Source organism: Taudactylus pleione, unplaced genomic scaffold, assembly GCF_031769625.1.
Source record: "Taudactylus pleione unplaced genomic scaffold, aTauple2 ptg000997l, whole genome shotgun sequence".
Classification (NCBI taxonomy): Eukaryota; Metazoa; Chordata; class Amphibia; order Anura; family Myobatrachidae; genus Taudactylus; species Taudactylus pleione.
In genome coordinates this window covers 1412021-1432147 of record NW_028285398.1, presented here as the reverse complement: position 1 = coordinate 1432147, position 20127 = coordinate 1412021, and the positions used below count along the sequence as shown (strand labels likewise).

At 54.0% G+C, this 20127-nt stretch overlaps 1 protein-coding gene across 2 annotated transcripts; it reads left to right on the top strand.

The window, feature by feature from the left end:
• Window positions 1–569: 569 nt before the first annotated feature.
• Window positions 570–18886, top strand: PIP5K1A (phosphatidylinositol-4-phosphate 5-kinase type 1 alpha). Of its 2 annotated transcripts, XM_088460988.1 has the most exons (17): window positions 570–1786; window positions 5825–5872; window positions 7517–7563; window positions 7960–8052; window positions 8136–8266; window positions 8362–8479; window positions 10735–10887; window positions 12334–12633; window positions 12949–13154; window positions 13240–13323; window positions 13441–13489; window positions 15297–15381; window positions 15458–15595; window positions 15674–15803; window positions 15886–15948; window positions 17208–17295; window positions 17570–18886. In XM_088460988.1, the coding sequence occupies exons 1-17, from the start codon at window positions 1744–1746 to the stop codon at window positions 17570–17572; spliced, it is 1779 nt and encodes a 592-aa protein (XP_088317114.1). In that variant the 5' UTR covers window positions 570–1743; the 3' UTR covers window positions 17573–18886. The 2 variants fall into 2 exon arrangements, with proteins under 2 accessions (XP_088317114.1, XP_088317115.1); XM_088460989.1 differs by lacking the exon at window positions 5825–5872.
• Window positions 18887–20127: the final 1241 nt, after the last annotated feature.

Genomic DNA, 20127 nt, shown 5'->3' with positions numbered 1-20127 from the left:
GCAGATCAGAGCGTGACCGCGGCTCGCCTTCTGCGCAGATCAACGTGATCGCGGCTTGCCTTGTGCGCAGATCAACGTGATTGCGGCTCGCCTTGTGCGCAGATGAGAGCGTGATCGCGGCTCGCTTTGTGCGCAGATCAGAGAGTGATCGCGGCTCGCCTTGTGTGCAGATCAACGTGATCGCGGCTCGCCTTGTGCGTAGATCAGAGAGTGATCGCGGCTCGCCTTGTGCGTAGATCAGAGAGTGATCGCGGCTCGCCTTGTGCGTAGATCAGAGAGTGATCGCGGCTCGCCTTGTGCGTAGATCAGAGCGTGACCGCACACCCAAAAGTGGTATATTTCTTACATATAATGTTGCCCACCTCCATAGATAGAGAAGTGCTGTTGCCCATAGCAATTTACTAGGTTAGCAACATTAAAAAAACTCCTGACTGGTTGCTACGGGTTACAGCAAATTACAAAGGGGGCGGAGCTCCCGCCTGCAGCTTGTCACTCAGCGCCAGCCCCCGCCCACTCCGCACCCCATGTTCTGCTTCCGCCCGGACTGAGTAAGGGAAGGGCGTGGTCCGGGAAGCCATAGCGAGCGTCATGCGAGCCACGCCCCTCGGGCAGAGTATTGCGCGCATGCGCCGTTACTCGTGAGGCCGAGACCGAGCGGATTGTTTGTGAGAGAGACCGGTGGGGGAGATCTCCCAGCCTGCACCGCGGCCGCCCCGAGCCCCGGACAGTGCACTGCTAGCGGCCGGTCATCGCCGCCTGAGGAGCGCCCACGGGTCACCCGACACAGGCTCCCCGCCATCACACCGGCCACCGGGACGTACAGGGTCCCCGCCATCACACCGGCCACCGGGACGTACAGGGTCCCCGCCATCACACCGGCCACCGGGACGTACAGGGTCCCCGCCATCACACCGGCCACCGGGACGTACAGGGTCCCCGCCATCACACCGGCCACCGGGACGTACAGGGTCCCCGCCATCACACCGGCCACCGGGACGTACAGGGTCCCCGCCATCACACCGGCCACCGGGACGTACAGGGTCCCCGCCATCACACCGGCCACCGGGACGTACAGGGTCCCCGCCAACACACCGGCCACCGGGACGTACAGGGTCCCCGCCAACACACCGGCCACCGGGACGTACAGGGTCCCCGCCAACACACCGGCCACCGGGACGTACAGGGTCCCCGCCAACACACCGGCCACCGGGACGTACAGGGTCCCCGCCATCACACCGGCCACCGGGACGTACAGGGTCCCCGCCATCACACCGGCCACCGGGACGTACAGGGTCCCCGCCAACACACCAAGACGTACAGGGACCCCAGTATCACCCCAGTGTTGAAGAGCATTAGGGGGCCCCAGGATCACCCCAGCAGTGCTATTAGGGGGCCCCAGGATCTCCCCAGCAGTGCTATTAGGGGGCCCCAGGATCTCCCCAGCAGTGCTATTAGGGGGCCCCAGGATCTCACCAGCAGTGCTGACTATTAGGGGGCCCCAGGATCCCCCTTCCCCGTATGGTGGGGCCCCTCGCTGGCACTGACGTTTGGGGGAAGCTATGATCCAGCTGGAAGAGCTAAGACGAGCGACTTTGTGGTAATTGAAGAGACCCCAGGAATATCGGGGGTGGGGCGCCCCTGTCACATCTGACCCCTCGGAGTTGGACTACTAGTAATTCCATGTGTGTATGGGCTTCCTGATAGGACTCCTGCCCAGCGACTGATACCCACCACCCCACCTGCATGGCGTCCGCTGCAGCCGAGCCTCTCGGAGGCTCTAGCCCAGGTAAGCGTACCATACCCACCCCATGGGCGATCCTCTGTCAGTGGCGCTCTATGGGAGACATCTCACCCTCACACAGAGGGACGTGTAGACTGGTCAGCTCCCCCATAGGGCCATCAGGATGTCTGGAGCCAAGTCTGCGATCATGTTATAGGGGTTTAAGTTACATTGATGTAAACGTGCGTTAGGAGCTGAGGTTGGAGCAAAGTGAGAGCGGCTGAATGTTATTTGCTGCCGTTATAGCCACACTTATTATCCTTAGCAGGCAGACCCCTGGCATAGGGCTCAGTGTTACCAGGGGGGCACGGAGGGTGAGTCCGGGGCAGATATCTGGGTGCAGCACACACAGCGAGGAAGCAGAGGGGCACAGTGTTACCAGGGCAACATGGAGGGTGAGGCAGGGACCGATGACTGTGTACAGCGCACACAGAGGGGAAGCAGAGGGGTTCAGTGTGTTACCAGGGTGGCACAGAGGGTGAGTCAGGGGCCGATGATTGGGTACAACGATAGCTGGTGGTGGATGTGATAGTCCCTATGGTGTATGCAGATGCTGTAGACCTATTATCCTTAGCAAGCAGACCCCTGGCACAGGAGCTCAGTTTTACTAGGGCAGCACGGAGGGTGAGTCAGGAGCCGATGTCAGGGTGCCGTACACATAGGAAGCAGAGTGGCACAGGGGCTCAGTGTTACCAGGACGGCACGGAGGGTGAGTCAGGAGCTGATGTCAGGGTGCCGTACACATAGGAAGCAGAGTGGCACAGGGGCTCAGTGTTACCAGGGCGGCACGGAGGGTGAGTCAGGGGCCGATGATGGGGTACAGCGCACACAGAGGGGAAGCAGAGGGGTTCAGTGTGTTACCAGGGTGGCACAGAGGGTGAGTCAGGGGCCGATATCTGGGTGCAGCACACACAGTGGGGAAGCAGAGGGGTTCAGTGTGTTACCAGGGTGGCACGGAGGGTGAGTCAGGGGCCGATGATGGGGTACGGCGCACACAGAGGGGAAGCAGAGGGGTTCAGTGTGTTACCAGGGTGGCACAGAGGGTGTCAAGGGCCGATGACTGGGTACAGCGCACACAGTGGGGAGGCAGAGGGGTTCAGTGTGTTACCAGGGTGGCACGGAGGGTGTCAAGGGCCGATGACTGGGTACAGCGCACACAGTGGGGAAGCAGAGTGGCAGAGGAGTTCAGTGTGGCACGGAGGGTGAGTCAGGGGCCGATGACTGTGTACAGCGCACACAGTGGGGAAGCAGAGGGGTTCAGTGTGTTACCAGGGTGGCACGGAGGGTGTCAAGAGCCGATGATGGGGTACAGCGCACACAGTGGAGTGGCAGAGGGGTTCAGTGTGTTACCAGGGTGGCACGGAGGGTGTCAAGGGCCGATGACTGGGTACAGCGCACACAGTGGGGTGGCAGAGGAGTTCAGTGTGTTACCAGGGTGGCACGGAGGGTGAGTCAGGGGCCGATGACTGTGTACAGCGCACACAGAGGGGTAGCAGAGGGGTTCAGTGTGTTACCAGGGTGGCACAGAGGGTGAGTCAGGGGCCAATATCTGGGTGCAGCACACACACCGAGGAAGCAGAGGGGCACAGTGTTACCAGGGCGGCAATGAGGGTGAGTCAGAGGCCGATGATTGGGTACAGCGATAGCTGGTGGTGGATGTGATAGTCCCTATGGTGTATGCAGATGCTGTAGACCTATTATCCTTAGCAAGCAGACCCCTGGCACAGGAGCTCAGTTTTACTAGGGCAGCACGGAGGGTGAGTCAGGAGCCGATGTCAGGGTGCCGTACACATAGGAAGCAGAGTGGCACAGGGGCTCAGTGTTACCAGGGCGGCACGGAGGGTGAGTCAGGGGCCGATGATGGGGTACAGCGCGCACACAGGGGAAGCAGAGGGGTTCAGTGTGTTACCAGGGTGGCACAGAGGGTGAGTCAGGGGCCGATGATGGGGTACAGCGCACACAGTGGAGTGGCAGAGGGGTTCAGTGTGTTACCAGGGTGGCACAGAGGGTGTCAAGGGCCGATGACTGGGTACAGCGCACACAGTGGGGAAGCAGAGTGGCAGAGGAGTTCAGTGTGTTACCAGGGTGGCACGGAGGGTGAGTCAGGGGCCGATGACTGTGTACAGCGCACACAGTGGGGAAGCAGAGGGCTTCAGTGTGTTACCAGGGTGGCACGGAGGGTGTCAAGGGCCGATGATGGGGTACAGTGCACACAGTGGAGTGGCAGAGGAGTTCAGTGTGTTACCAGGGTGGCACGGAGGGTGAGTCAGGGGCCGATGATGGGGTACAGCGCACACAGAGGGGAAGCAGAGGGGTTCAGTGTGTTACCAGGGTGGCACAGAGGGTGAGTCAGGGGCCGATATCTGGGTGCAGCACACACAGCGAGGAAGCAGAGGGGCACAGTGTTACCAGGGCGGCACTGAGGGTGAGTCAGAGGCCGATGACTGGGTACAGCGAGAGCTGGTGGTGGATGTGATAGTCCCTATGGTGTATGCAGATGCTGTAGACCTATTATCCTTCGCAAGCAGACCCCTGGCACAGGAGCTCAGTTTTACTAGGGCAGCACGGAGGGTGAGTCAGGAGCCGATGTCAGGGTGCCATACACATAGGAAGCAGAGTGGCACAGGGGCTCAGTGTTACCAGGGCGGCACGGAGGGTGAGTCTGGGCACTATGTTAGGCTGCTGGCAATGTTTGATACTTTGGCAGATGAGGATAAACACAGCCTGTCTCCGGGCGCACAGATCACATTCCTCCTGCTGGGTGAGTCCCTGCTCGCAGACCGGTGTGACCGGTCTCCTGACATCACGCTGTCCTGTGTGTTTACATACGTCATGGCGGTGGAATGTGTAATATGTAATGGGATCCGGTGTAGGCTCCTCACACCTTATCACCTGTGTCTACATATAACATTCCCTGTCACTCACTAAGGAGGATCCTGCTCATCTGATTATATCTGGAAGTGGCTGTTCTCCCTCTCAGTGCAAATATAACTCTTCACTTCTCCTGCCAGTGTATGCTGTGCCCCCTGTATACACTAGGTAATCGCTGTACGCTGTGCCCCCCTGTATACACTGGGTAATCGCTGTACGCTGTGCCCCCTGTATACACTAGGTAATCGCTGTACGCTGTGCCCCCCTGTATACACAGGGTAATCGCTGTACTCTGTGCCCTGTATACACTGGGTAATAGCTGTACGCTGTGCCCCCCTGTATACACAGGGTAATCGCTGTACGCTGTGCCCCCCTGTATACACTGGGTAATCGCTGTTCGCTGTGTCCCCCTGTATACACTGGGTAATCGCTGTACGCTGTGCCCCCCTGTATACACTGGGTAATCGCTGTACGCTGTGCCCCCTGTATACACTGGGTAATCTCTGTACACTGTGCCCCCTGTATACACTGGGTAATCGCTGTACGCTGTGCCCCCTGTATACACTGGGTAATCGCTGTACGCTGTGCCCCCCTGTATACACTGGGTAATCGCTGTACGCTGTGCCCCCCTGTATACACTGGGTAATCGCTGTACGCTGTGCCCCCCTGTATACATTGGGTAATCGCTGTACGCTGTGCCCCCCTGTATACACTGGGTAATCGCTGTACGCTGTGCCCCCCTGTATACACTGGGTAATCGCTGTACGCTGTGCCCCCCTGTATACACTGGGTAATCGCTGTACGCTGTGCCCCCCTGTATACACTGGGTAATCGCTGTACGCTGTGCCCCCCTGTATACACTGGGTAATCGCTGTACGCTGTGCCCCCCTGTATACACTGGGTAATCGCTGTACGCTGTGCCACCCTGTATACTCAGTGACCCCACTTACCTCACCCGTGTTATCAAGTCTAGATGGCTTTATTTATTCAGCGTTTTCCGGCCACCAAAGACCGTTGTGGTACAGAAGCCGCGGTTCAGGCCTGGCGCTTGTCAGTAATCGTGTCCTGTCACACGTGGAGATTCTAGTACAGCAGCACTAGAGTGTCAGCTCTTGTGGGCTGCAGTGGCCTGTTGGAGGCTGCTAATTCTGTGTTCCCCTCTCTTCTCCCCAGCGTTGGGCTTTTTGTGCTGTGGCCTGGGCACACACTTCTCCCGCAGAGGTACCGCACTGTGTGTAGTGTGCATGTGTGTGCCCGTGCTAGCTGTGGTATATTGCAGCATGCCGCTTGTACTGCACCCCTGTGTTACCGGGTATAAATGGACGATTCCCCGAGACCTCCCATGTACACCTGCGTTATTGTCTCTGGAGTAAGTACTGCCCTCTGCTGGCAGGGACCGGTGTGACAAGCTGCATGAACACTGGCCTGACCCTATTCAGCTGTAGGATAAAAAAGGAAAGATAATGGGACGGGACACCCGGAGCCCCCTACCCTATGTAGGTGACTGAAAGTCCTGCCCCATTATCTCAGAGAGGTTTATTCGGTAACCCTGTACCAAGGAGCTTACAGTCTAGTAGTACAGTGCTAGAACTGGTGCCTGCCAATCTGTACCCTGTTGCATGGAGCTAACAATCTAGCAGTGAGGGTGACTTATAGCCTGGAAGTAATGTGCTAGTAACCAGCGTGGGGTGTGTATGTATTAGTATAATGCAGCTTAGAGTCTGGAGGGTGAGCGTCTGTCTGTGGCTGGATGGTGCTATAACCATACAGGTGCCTCCTACTGTGACCTGGAACTAATAAGTGTCTGGGGGGGTTTCAGACGTGAGGACCCTCTACCCCCACACACCCCTACAGACTCCCCTCCCACAGCTGTGTGATCTGCCCCCTCACCATCCGGGCTGTGCTGCGTTACACCACGCTGCAGGGAGCTTATTGCTGGCCTGACGCAGTTATGAGCTCAGTAACACGGACGCTATGTACAGTCGTCGTCCGCCCCCCCCCCCCCCCCCCCGTCAGACGTTGGAGCCTGGTGTCGGCCCAGGAATCGGAAGCTCAGTACAGTAGAACAGACCTGTCCAGACAGAGGGTGATACTGAAATCTGGCGCACGAGGAGGGGCCATCGTCCAGAGCAACTGATCAGACTTTTACCATTAATCTCTAAAATGACCATTTGGGGTCCATGATTTCCCTGTGCGCCCGTGTTGAGTAAATCAGAGGTAAACCCAGTACAGGGCGTTGCTCTGCTTAATACTGGAGATGTAATCTTAGTGTGACCTCTAGGGGCGCTCATACTGCCGTTTTCAGCAGATACTTAATGATAACTCCCAAACATCCCATAGACTGGTGTTCCCTGTAGTGATAGCAGCCCCGACATGTACCACACCTTGTATAGTGACCCTCTGTCATCTCCGGGGTCTCGCACGCCCGCCCGGTCCCACCTGCTGGATGAAGTATATTACTGTAACTCTGGGAGACTGCCGCAATGAGGTAATTGGGGGTGTGGCTATGACATACAGGGCTGCCATATATAGGGGGAGTGGCTATGACATACATGGCTGCCATATATAGGGGGAGTGGCTATGACAGGGCTGCCATATATAGGGGGGGTGGCTGACATATAGGGGGTGTGGCTATGACATAGAGGGCTGCCATTTATATGAGGAGTGGCTATGACATATAGGGGGTGTGGCTATGACATATAGGGGGGGTGGCTATGCTGGTCTAGTTTATGATGCGCTTGTGGGCATAACGCACCACAATGTAAATGTCCGCCATCCTTGTGGTCCTTGTGAGCACAATAGAAGTTTATGCGCTATATATATGTGCGCACGCCATGTTGTAACTCTCTGTGCTCCCACCCACAGGAGCTCCCACAATGAAGGGCGGCGTTCAGGCTGAAGTTGGCGCAGGGGTGAGTACACGGCCAGATAAATACTGTAAGAGCATGGAGTACGTGGTCTGTGTGTGACACTATTTCTGGAGGCCACGTGGATTGCAGTAAATGTCACTTTGCATGGTGCCAGTATTCATATCCGGGCCGGTTTATAGCCGGCATGATCTGCCCCTGTCCTTGAATGGTTGTTGCCATCTTTATATGTCTGATCGGAAGCACAGTGTCTCTCTAGCACTATCACTGGGAAGGAAGATTTGCAGTCTCATAGGTAACACGTGCCGGGCTGTGATTGGCTGGGTCAGCCTCTTAGTGTGAGAGCCGTGGCTGGTGATACTGCAGATATTCCGGGTCATACTGGGGTGGGGGAGGTTGGGGGGTGTATAGTGCTGATTTGGGCGTGTGTCTCTATCGCAGATGTCCAGCTCATCGGGGCAGTTTGGAACGCAGACCATGAAGAAGATTGGACACCGGAGTGTGGACTCTACAGGAGAGACCACTTATAAGAAGGTGAGACGGAACCGGGGCAGGAGGTTTATGATGTTTGTCACCCACTTTATTGAGCCTAACCCCCCTCCCGCTGTCATTCACAGACCACGTCTTCTGCGCTGAAAGGGGCCATACAGCTCGGGATTACCCACACGGTGGGCAGCCTCAGCACCAAGCCCGAGAGAGACGTCCTCATGCAGGATTTCTACGTGGTGGAGAGTATTCTTTTCCCTTCGTACGTATCCCATCCCTGATCCTCCAACACTGACTGCTGCCTCCTGTGGCCATCTCCGGTTACTGCACTAACCACCGCTTCTCTTTTCCTTCCAGCGAGGGCAGTAACCTGACCCCAGCTCACCGCTACAATGACTTCCGCTTTAAGACGTACGCCCCTGTGGCTTTCCGCTACTTCAGGGAGCTGTTTGGGATTCGGCCAGATGATTATTTGGTGAGTATATCGGGTCATCTCCCGTAGTGGTGAAATGGGACACCCTGTTTCAAGGAGCTTACACTCTAGGGTGCTGATTCAGGGTGGCACGCAAAGTGGCAGCGATAGCGGGCAGCCGCGGAATCCTGATTTGCCGGCAGCCGTAACAGTCATTAGTGTTGTAAGAGAGGCCGTGGAATTGGGCTTCCCTACCCCGTGCGCTAGATGGAACTTCAGCTACATGCCCATGATGCTCATACCAATCAGGGAAGCTAGGTGTGATGGCATTGTCACTGTGCCCTGTGATGCCCTATTCTACGGAAAGAGTAATCCAGCTAAGTTGCGTCCAAATTTAAATAGTATGGACATGTGCAAAGGTGCGGAAGAGTGCTGTATGCATAACTCAGATGTAGCCCCTAGGGGGCCCGCACACACCGCATGGCGTCTAGTGCTGTATGCATAACTCAGATGTAGCCCCTAGGGGGCCCCGCCAACACCGCATGGCGTCTAGTGCTGTATGCACAACTCAGATGTAGCCCCTAGGGGGCCCGCCAACACCGCATGGCGTCTAGTGCTGTATGCACAACTAAGATGTAGCCCCTAGGGGGCCCGCCAACACCGCATGGCGTCTAGTGCTGTATGCATAACTCAGATGTAGCCCCTAGGGGCCCCGCCAACACCTCATGCCGTCTAGTGCTGTATGCATAACTCAGATGTAGCCCCTAGGGGGCCCGCCAACACCTCATGCCGTCTAGTGCTGTATGCATAACTCAGATGTAGCCCCTAGGAGGCCCCGCCAACACCGCATGGCGTCTAGTGCTGTATGCATAACTCAGATGTAGCCCCTAGGGGGCCCGCCAACACCGCATGGCGTCTAGTGCTGTATGCATAACTCAGATGTAGCCCCTAGGGGGCCCCGCCAACACCGCATGGCGTCTAGTGCTGTATGCATAACTCAGATGTAGCCCCTAGGGGGCCCGCCAACACCGCATGGCGTCTAGTGCTGTATGCATAACTCAGATGTAGCCCCTAGGGGGCCCGCCAACACCGCATGGCGTCTAGTGCTGTATGCATAACTCAGATGTAGCCCCTAGGGGGCCCCGCCAACACCGCATGGCGTCTAGTGCTGTATGCATAACTCAGATGTAGCCCCTAGGGGGCCCGCCAACACCGCATGCCGTCTAGTGCTGTATGCACAACTAAGATGTAGCCCCTAGGGGGCCCCGCCAACACCGCATGGCGTCTAGTGCTGTATGCATAACTCAGATGTAGCCCCTAGGGGGCCCGCCAACACCGCATGGCGTCTAGTGCTGTATGCACAACTAAGATGTAGCCCCTAGGGGGCCCGCCAACACCGCATGGCGTCTAGTGCTGTATGCATAACTCAGATGTAGCCCCTAGGGGGCCCCGCCAACACCTCATGCCGTCTAGTGCTGTATGCATAACTCAGATGTAGCCCCTAGGTGGCCCGCCAACACCTCATGCCGTCTAGTGCTGTATGCATAACTCAGATGTAGCCCCTAGGGGGCCCGCCAACACCGCATGGCGTCTAGTGCTGTATGCATAACTCAGATGTAGCCCCTAGGGGGCCCCGCCAACACCTCATGCCGTCTAGTGCTGTATGCATAACTCAGATGTAGCCCCTAGGGGGCCCGCCAACACCGCATGCCGTCTAGTGCTGTATGCATAACTCAGATGTAGCCCCTAGGGGGCCCGCCAACACCGCATGGCGTCTAGTGCTGTATGCATAACTCAGATGTAGCCCCTAGGATGCCCTCCAACACCGCATGGCGTCTAGTGCTGTATGCATAACTCAGATGCAGCCCCTAGGGGGCCCGCACACACAGCATGGCGTCTAGTGCTGTATGCATAACTCAGATGTAGCCCCTAGGGGGCCCGCCAACACCGCATGGCGTCTAGTGCTGTATGCATAACTCAGATGCAGCCCCTAGGATGCCCTCCAACACCGCATGGCGTCTAGTGCTGTATGCATAACTCAGATGCAGCCCCTAGGGGGCCCGTCCACACCGCTTGGCATCTAGACTGTACTAATAACCCATTGCACACTGGTAACTGTGATCCCAGGAGCTTACTATCTAGTGCTGTACTACTAGCCCCTTACTGGTGAATGATCCTAGGAGCTTGCCGTCTAGTTCTGTACTAACAGCCTCTTACAGACTGGTGACTGTGATCCTAGGAGCTCGCAGTCTAGTGAGGTGGTTGTGGCTTCTGCCTCTGAGAAATAACCATCTCTCTGTGGCTTTTGTTGTCCCCAGTATTCGCTCTGTAATGAACCCCTCTTTGAGCTGTCCAATTCTGGAGCCAGCGGTTCCCTCTTCTATGTGTCCGGGGATGACGAGTTTATCATTAAGACCGTCCAACACAAAGAGGCCGAATTCTTACAGAAGCTGCTGCCGGGATATTACATGGTAAGCACAGACCCATGGACTATACCTTGTGTACTAGACTGGTAGGGGTGACGGGCTGGCTGAGGACCCTGTATTCCCTCTGATTAGGGGTGGTAAGCACAGACCCATGGACTATACCTTGTGTACTAGACTGGTAGGGGTGACGGGCTGGCTGAGGACCCTGTATTCCCTCTGATCAGGGGTGGTAAGCACAGACCCATGGACTATACCTTGTGTACTAGACTGGTAGGGGTGACGGGCTGGCTGAGGACCCTGTATTCCCTCTGATCAGGGGTGGTAAGCACAGACCCATGGACTATACCTTGTGTACTAGACTGGTAGGGGTGATGGGCTGGCACAGGACCCTGTATTCCCTCTGATCAGGGGTGGTAAGCACAGACCCATGGACTATACCTTGTGTACTAGACTGGTAGGGGTGATCGGCTGGCACAGGACACTGTATTCCCTCTGATCAGGGGTGGTAAGCACAGACTCATGGACTATACCTTGTGTACTAGACTGGTAGGGGTGACGGGCTGGCACAGGACACTGTATTCCCTCTGATCAGGGGTGGTAAGCGCAGACTCATGGACTATACCTTGTGTACTAGACTGGTAGGGGTGACGGGCTGGCACAGGACACTGTATTCCCTCTGATCAGGGGTGGTAAGCGCAGACTCATGGACTATACCTTGTGTACTAGACTGGTAGGGGTGACGGGCTGGCACAGGACACTGTATTCCCTCTGATCAGGGGTGGTAAGCGCAGACTCATGGACTATACCTTGTGTACTAGACTGGTAGGGGTGACGGCCTGGCACAGGACACTGTATTCCCTCTGATCAGGGGTGGTAAGCGCAGACTCATGGACTATACCTTGTGTACTAGACTGGTAGGGGTGATCGGCTGGCACAGGACACTGTATTCCCTCTGATCAGGGGTGGTAAGCGCAGACTCATGGACTATACCTTGTGTACTAGACTGGTAGGGGTGATGGGCTGGCACAGGACACTGTATTCCCTCTGATCAGGGGTGGTAAGCGCAGACCCATGGACTATACCTTGTGTACTAGACTGGTAGGGGTGATGGGCTGGCACAGGACACTGTATTCCCTCTGCTCAGGGGTGGTAAGCACAGACCCATGGACTATACCTTGTGTACTAGACTGGTAGGGGTGATGGGCTGGCACAGGACACTGTATTCGCTCTGCTCAGGGGTGGTAAGCGCAGACCCATGGACTATACCTTGTGTACTAGACTGGTAGGGGTGACGGGCTGGCTGAGGACCCTGTATTCCCTCTGATCAGGGGTGGTAAGCACAGACCCATGGACTATACCTTGTGTACTAGACTGGTAGGGGTGACGGGCTGGCTGAGGACCCTGTGTTCCCTCTGATCAGGGGTGATGCCTGTTGGGTGGCATGTGCAACACTGGGAAATATTGGTACTAATTACCTGTTTCCTCCACCAGAATCTCAATCAGAACCCACGGACTCTCCTGCCCAAGTTTTATGGACTATACTGCGTCCAGGCCGGTGGGAAGAATATCCGAATTGTGGTCATGAACAATCTCCTTCCCAGGTCGGTTAAGATGCACCTAAAATATGATCTAAAAGGGTCTACGTACAAGAGACGGGCGTCCCTCAAAGAGCGTGAGAAGAACTTCCCCACCTACAAAGACCTGGACTTCTTGCAGGATCTACAGGACGGTCTCTTTCTGGACCCAGACATGTTCTCCGCCCTCTGCAGAACCATCCAGAGGGATTGTCTGGTGAGACCTGTGCATGTCTCTATGGAATCTGCCACCTTCTAGGCAGCTGTGGGGGGAGCAGCACATGTGGGCAGGAGCAGTGCTCTGTAGGGTTATATTATGTTTCATGTTCCATGGCGCGTGTGTGGTCACTGAGGCATGCCTGAGACAGATCACGTAAAGGAAGTATTGGGGGGGGTATCCAATGAGAGCAGCTAACCCTAGCATCTCCCCCACATTAGGATTCCACCAGCATCACCCCAGAATACACCACGCAGCTTCACACAGCGACCGTCCCCATAGAGTCCTTCAATCTCTCGCCCTTCTCCTCTCCAGGTCCTACAGAGCTTCAAGATCATGGACTACAGCTTGCTGGTCGGAGTGCACAACATGGACCAAGCGGAGAAGGAGAGGGCGGTGGTAGATGGTCACGCACAGTCCGACACGCGGAAGCCAGCCATGCAAAAGGCGCTCTACTCCACCGCCATGGAGTCCATCCAGGGGGAGGCGCGGCGCGGGGGCGCCATGGAGACAGATGACCAGTAGGTTCCTTTATGTTGGTAGCATTGGGTAAGAGGGGGTGGAGGCAGGATCGTGGGTTTTCTAACTATATATTTGTGAACATAGGATGGGCGGGATTCCAGCTCGTAATGCAAGAGGAGATCGCCTCCTGCTGTACATCGGAGTCATTGACGTACTGCAGTCCTACAGGTCCGTTCATAAACCACACACACACACATACTTACTTACTTACTTACATTACTGGCTACTGGGGATGGTGGTGTGCCGGGAGGTCGGGTCATATGCCTCATTGTCCTCTCTTTCTAGGTTCATCAAGAAGTTGGAGCACTCCTGGAAGGCCCTGGTACATGATGGGGTGAGTGTAACCGTGGTATAGCGTCCTAGCTCTCTGACCAGCCGCATGGTGTTACGCCGATCTCGCGCCCTTTCTGAGGCAGAAAAACGGTGACCGGGCAATAGATTCATGAGTCATATTAACACTGTAACTAAAGCTGGGTACACACTGGCCAATGTATGTACCCAGCGTATGCGACGCCCGACTGCGCGATATATCGGGCAGCCGCTACACACTGCCCGATGCAGTGCCTATGTCGGGCATCGGCTCCATCCACTATGTCGGCATCTGGGTTATTCCATCAGCCCTACATTCAGGCCGTTGGAACGACCCGCGGGATCGGGCATGGTCACGCATAGTAGGTACACACTGGCCGATGTGGACGTTATGTCCATGGTTTCGGGCGAGGCATCGTCTAGTGCAGGGGTGGGCGCAAGCGGCCCTCCAGCTGTTTTTGAACTACAAATCTCAGCATGCCTTGCAACAGTTTGGCCAAATTGCAAAACTCTGGCAAGGGCATGCTGGGATATGTAGTTCTACAACAGCTGTGGGGGGCTGCTTACTTGCCCACCCCTAGTCTAGTGTGTACCCACCTTTACCCTACTCCGTATAATGTGACCTTGCCCTGGAATCCTCGTATTTTTCATTAAATTGTAACCTCAGTAAGAAGTGTATGAGAATAGAGGTAAACGCTGTACAGCGCCCCCAGTGTTCCTGCGGCCGGTGGTGTCGCTGCTGTTATTATCCGTTCTCCATGTGGCGCCGCCAAGTGTCCGTTGTGCCCTAAGGAGAATCTGTTACCTTGAGCGCACGACCACCTTTCTATACAATGTACAATAAGTGTCTGTATAACATCGGGAGTGACAGTATTGTCTGTATAACGACGGGAACATCGGGAGTGACAGTATTGTGTCTGTATAACGATGGGAACATCGGGAGTGACCGTATTGTGTCTGTATAAGGACGGGATAGACGAGAACATCGGGAGTGACCGTATTGTGTCTGTATAACGACGGGATAGACGGGAACATCGGGAGTGACAGTATTGTGTCTGTATAACGACGGGATAGACGAGAACATCGGGAGTGACAGTATTGTGTCTGTATAATGACGGGATAGACGAGAACATCGGGAGTGACAGTATTGTCTGTATAACGACGGGATAGACGAGAACATCGGGAGTGACAGTATTGTGTCTGTATAACGACGGGATAGACGAGAACATCGGGAGTGACAGTATTGTGTCTGTATATGGACGGGATAGACGAGAACATCGGGAGTGACGGTATTGTGTCTGTATAACGACGGGAACATCGGGAGTGACAGTATTGTCTGTATAAGGACGGGATAGACGGGAACATCGGGAGTGACCGTATTGTGTCTGTATAAGGACGGGATAGACGAGAACATCGGGAGTGACAGTATTGTGTCTGTATAACCATGGGCTCGACGGGAACATCAGGAGTGTCAGTATTGTCTGTATAAGGACGGGATAGACCGGAACATCGGGAGTGCCAGTATTGTGTCTGTATAACGATGGGATAGATGGGAACATCGGGAGTGACAGTATTGTGTCTGTATAACGATGGGATAGACCGGAACATCGGGAGTGACAGTATTGTGTCTGTATAACGATGGGATAGACGGGAACATCGGGAGTGACAGTATTGTGTCTGTATAACGACGGGATTGACGGGAACATCGGGAGTGACAGTATTGTGTCTGTATAACGATGGGATAGATGGGAACATCGGGATTGACCGTATTGTGTCTGTATAACGATGGGAACATCGGGAGTGACAGTATTGTGTCTGACTTGTGCCCTCAGGACACGGTTTCCGTTCACAGACCCGGATTCTACGCCGAGCGCTTCCAGCGATTTATGTGTAATACGGTGTTTAAGAAGATCCCATGTGAGTAATGAATCCTAGCGGAGCCGATCTGTAATCTGCTTTATCTGAGTCCTCGCTAAGTGCCCCCTCTCCACAGTAAAAGCCTCTCCGTCTAAGAAGAGCAGGACCATGCCAGGCATTACCCGCAGAGCCACCCAGGCTGCGGTGCCCACCCAGCTGCATCTGATGGGAGAGAGCAGGCAGCATGTGATATCAGAGACTGAGGCCGATCAGGGTAAGTCCCAGCCGGATCCGTCCCCTGAGCGTTACATCTGGTGTCTGCTCCGGGTCTGACCAGTGTCTCCTACCATAGCCGGCCTCTATGGACGACCGGATGTCCTCCCCCGGACGCCCCCAGTAGATGAAGCCGCAAGTGATTCATTGGCGACCACATTGTCCACCTCTTCCCTGGGCAGTGGTGGGGTCAATTCCCCGGCACACAGGTAGGGATGGTGTACTGAAGTCTGTAGGGGGTTACTGGGTGAGGGTCTGTCCTCTGTGCAGTCATGATGTCTCGTCTTGTAGGTCGGTGGGCGTAGAAGTACATAAATCTGATACGACGGAGCACGAATTAAATACGAGGGAGAGGTGAGAGGCTGCTACTCCGCATCCACTAATAATCCCGTTATTCTCCCTTTGTATTGGTCTTGTATAAATATTCATTTCTGTTACTGCCCTCTCCCCTAAATACTACACCGATGTTGCTCTGGGTACTGTAGTTATGATATATATAGTGGCACAGTGGTTGGCATTGCTTTTCTACAGTAGAAATGTTTGTGATCTGTGTATGGGCCCTTCCATGTTAGGCCTAGTCCGTCACACTATAAAATATATGTAGCTGTGTATCTTCTGAGTTCTCGGCATAGGGTGATAAGTTACATTATATTAAAAATATATAAATAAATAAATCCGGCTGTTAATAATACAGCTCAACTCTGTGTATAATGTAGATGTTTCCTTTCTGTCCGGAATGGCCCTTAGGATACAAAACCGGCGTGTGATCTCATGTTGGGGGGGGGGGGGTCTGCCTGGGAAGCAATCGGGAAGCCGACTGCCTAAATACCGGCAGCCGGCTTCCCGACTGTCATATCCCGGCAAGGGTGAAATGCTGGGCGTCTAGATGTAGACGCCCGCATTTCCCCGACGCCGGGAGACTGGCGCCCGGCATCCCGATCGTAGTGATGCCGGGCCCCGCTAGCGGAAAGCCGCGGGGGGGGGAGGGTTAGGGTTAGGCTAGGGGGAGGGAGGGTTAGGCACCCCCCCCCCCCCCCGGGGGAGACTTAGGGTTAGGCACCCCCCCCCCCCCCCCGGGGGGGGACTTAGGGTTAGGCACTTAGGGGTGCCTGACCCTAACTTCCCCCCCAAGGAGGGTTAGGGGGGGGTTAGGTTAGTAGATACTTACCTATCCACGATCGGGATTTCCAGCACTGTCGGGCTTCCACTGCGTCGCACTCTGCTCCTGGCAGGCTGCCGCTGACGGGAATCGAACCCGGCGGTTTTTCATACCCATTCCGTCTGCCTCACGTCACTCAGGGTACTGAGCATGCCAGGAATCACCTATAAGACCTAGTCTTACTGGGATGTAGTTATACTCCAGACAATCAGGATGCCGGCGTTGGAATCTCTACACCTGGTAGAATCCCGGCATCGCAACGGTAGGCTCTGGGGTTAGGGGGAGGGTTAGGCACTTGGGTTTTAGGTTTAGGGAAAGGGGAAGTGTTGGGATACTGACCGGCAGGTTTCTGTACCAAACCCATCTCCTCCCTCTGTGCAGGTTAAAGCCTTCACCGTCCCCAGCTATGTAACCCAATGAGTGAGATGTCTTTATCTGTTTGCTCCCTCTCCAGCACTGGTCATGGGCCGGGACCTCAGGCGCACACAGACGAGGAGGAGGAGGCGCTGGATGTCAGTCAGATAGAGACAGAGATCTGCTTTGTACGTATTTATTCCACTCTGCGATATTGCAGCTGTCTCTGCTCTCTCTCTAATCCTGTGCTGTCTCTCTCTATAAGTTGATGCCCAGATCCGCCCTCCGTCTCCACAGTATGGTCTCATTAAAGGCCAGCACAGAGGCAAGGTTATGATGGTAAATGTGCCTGGCATTGCTGTGTGGTACTCGGGGCGGGGGGCCCATTCCATCCTTCTGTGTGTTTCTCAGGGATGTTATAAGAGGCCTCAGACTAACTGGATTCACCTTCTATCTCCACAGTGAGACGGGACCCCGCTGTTGACATGTGATCACCCCTGGACCAGTGGGACTTTCCATGGTAGCGAATTTGTGTCCAGGACAGGCTAACGTTACTGTGTGCACATACAATGGGGGACCGGATCCTCCGCCATCGCCGCCCATGGCGAATGTTACAAGTGGGGAATAAACTCCTCAGATTTGCCTTATTCTGCGCCCCTCCAAGAGGAGTTTCCTTATTTTTTTTCCTGAATTTAGGTTTCCTATTTAATATATTTTGTTTTGTAAGTATAGACTGTTTCATAGACCTTGTGCTTTTCTCGATGCTGCGTTGCGTAAACTTGGACCAAAAAAACCCCTAAAACCTGAGAAGCATTTGCTGCCTATTTCTGGATCTTCTCCAATGTGACCTCATATCACTGGCTGTGCTACAATCATTACGGCGGAGCGGATGGCGAAACTCGCGCGGTAATGGAGAGTAACCAAATCCTTCTCTGTGCCAACACCCCCGGCCCCTGCTGCCTTCAGCACATGGACTGACCGCATCACACTCCCACAAGCCACCTGTGTGGGTTTTTTTTTATTATCTGTTCCTTACAACATGTATGGCTCCCTATCCTCCATCTTTATTTTGTTACTCATCTTAAAAACCCAGCCCCCATGAGGAATGTCAAAGTACAAAATGGCTGCCTTATTCTTCCAAACACGTGGCGTTGGAGATTGTTCCATGGTTATTAGTCCCGCTACTTCCTGACTGAATGTATAAACGTCATGTCCTGCACGTGATAGACAATGCTCCGGGTCAGCCACCGCTTCCGAAGACAAAATGGCGGGGGAGAGGGGCGTTCTCGAGTGCCACATCTTGGGATATAGTCCTGTTAATGTACAATAAGAATGTAGCTACCTGACTGGGTCCGTATATCGGGAGCGTGAAACGCGGTGGGTACCGCACAGCAGCCAAAGGTTTCAGTTCTTTTATCAGTTTTATTTGAGCTTAGTAGATTATAAATACCCCATGTTGGGCTCGCCACTCCCCACAGCCCTAAAACATCTCATTGTTCTTCTCTTGTGAGGGTGGAGGGCTTCCCTAAACACTATTTAGTTCTGCAAGCTCCACAGTTGAGATTTTAGGATTAATGGGAGTGAAACGCGTCACTTTTGATATATTCCCTTTACTTACCAACCGGTGTTTTACTATTTATGAAAGATTTTATTTAAGTGTTTGGATGCTATATCCAGGACTGTATTGGAGCAGAGTTTATACAACTGTATGTATTTAAACAGAAACATTACATGAAATCATTGTGGCCGTCTTGTTTTGAATTAACAATATTTCACGTATGACAATGTGTTACTGCCTGGTATGTTGCAAAGTATTCAATAACAAAGTCTATTCCATTGCTACTTACTGTGATATTTCTGCAAATGGTACAAAGTATCCAGTAAGGGCCTTATTCTCTGTTTGACGCGTTTTGCAGAGTGAACATACAGGTAAAAATTGTTACTAAAATTGCATTTGTGTATAATGAGCTCGTTTATCACAATCTGTCCAACTAAGACAGGCAAATGCGTAATATTACACGCTACAGCGCATTATTTGTCCACAATTTAGTGTAATGAAAGGACGTGTACATAAGCGTCAGCTGGTAATGACACGTAACCTGGGCGCATGGCTGCGACTTTATATAATATGGCGTAGGGGTCTATACGCATCCAGCCAATAGAATTCTGTCTCCTATCTCCTTTCCTAGGGGGTGTACATCGCCCGTCTGGCCAATCCGTCTATAAGGGGCAGCAAGTTAATGATACTTACAAATCTAGATACGGTGTTTTGCACAGTAATTAAATGTGTATATTTGCGCCACAAATCGTTTGACGTCTAACTCTAAATGAGGCCCTAAATGTTTAATTTGCCGTGGGTTAGATAAATGTCGCCAACTGCGAAGGGTCTGCTGCGCTCAGGTCTCGGCCATTAATTTGTGTCTGGCCATTCCTTGTAAAAAAAAAACCCCACCCTTGTTTAAATGAAAGCTGGTCTGTTCCATGCCCCCTAGGGTATTTCTGGGGATGACCATCCCATTAGTGACAAGGGTGCAGAGAATGCGCTGTGACACCACCTGTGACCGCCAGATGGGAGGGTAACGCAGACTTCAGTATCGGATGCGTAGGAGTAAGTGCTGGCAGTGACCTCAGCCGGCTCCTCTTCCTAATGTCTGTCCGGGGCCTTTTGTCCATAGGTGATGGTCGGAATGACTCCTATGTGGGCAGGATGTTCTTCCAGCATGAAGACATGTTCTGTATAAAGACCGTGTACAATGTATCTGATCAGGAACGTGAGGTTTTCTTCCTGTACTATCTGTATCCAGCTCTTCCTAGAGAGACTAATTAGTCGCTGACTGGAAGCTCAGCAGCACCAACCAATCTGTTATTGAGCAAAGGACAAGCAGCTGACACACGTTCTATGTCCTCAGGTGTCAGGAGCGATCCCTTGCTGTCCCCGTGCTACGTTTCCTGCGGCTGGTGGTAGCTCTATAAAATGCAGCCCCCTCCTCGGCCTATCGGCTTAGACCAAGTGCGGAGCT

What these genes read in the sequence shown, in the direction of transcription:
- PIP5K1A (XM_088460988.1), top strand. Translation starts at nt 1,744, where the DNA reads ATGGCGTCCGCTGCAGCCGAGCCTCTCGGAGGCTCTAGCCCAG. An exon ending in AGGCCCTGGTACATGATGGG is followed by an intron (nt 13,490 to 15,296) that starts GTGAGTGTAACC and finishes TTGTGCCCTCAG; the next exon opens with GACACGGTTTCCGTTCACAG. An exon ending in GAATTAAATACGAGGGAGAG is followed by an intron (nt 15,949 to 17,207) that starts GTGAGAGGCTGC and finishes CTCCCTCTCCAG; the next exon opens with CACTGGTCATGGGCCGGGAC.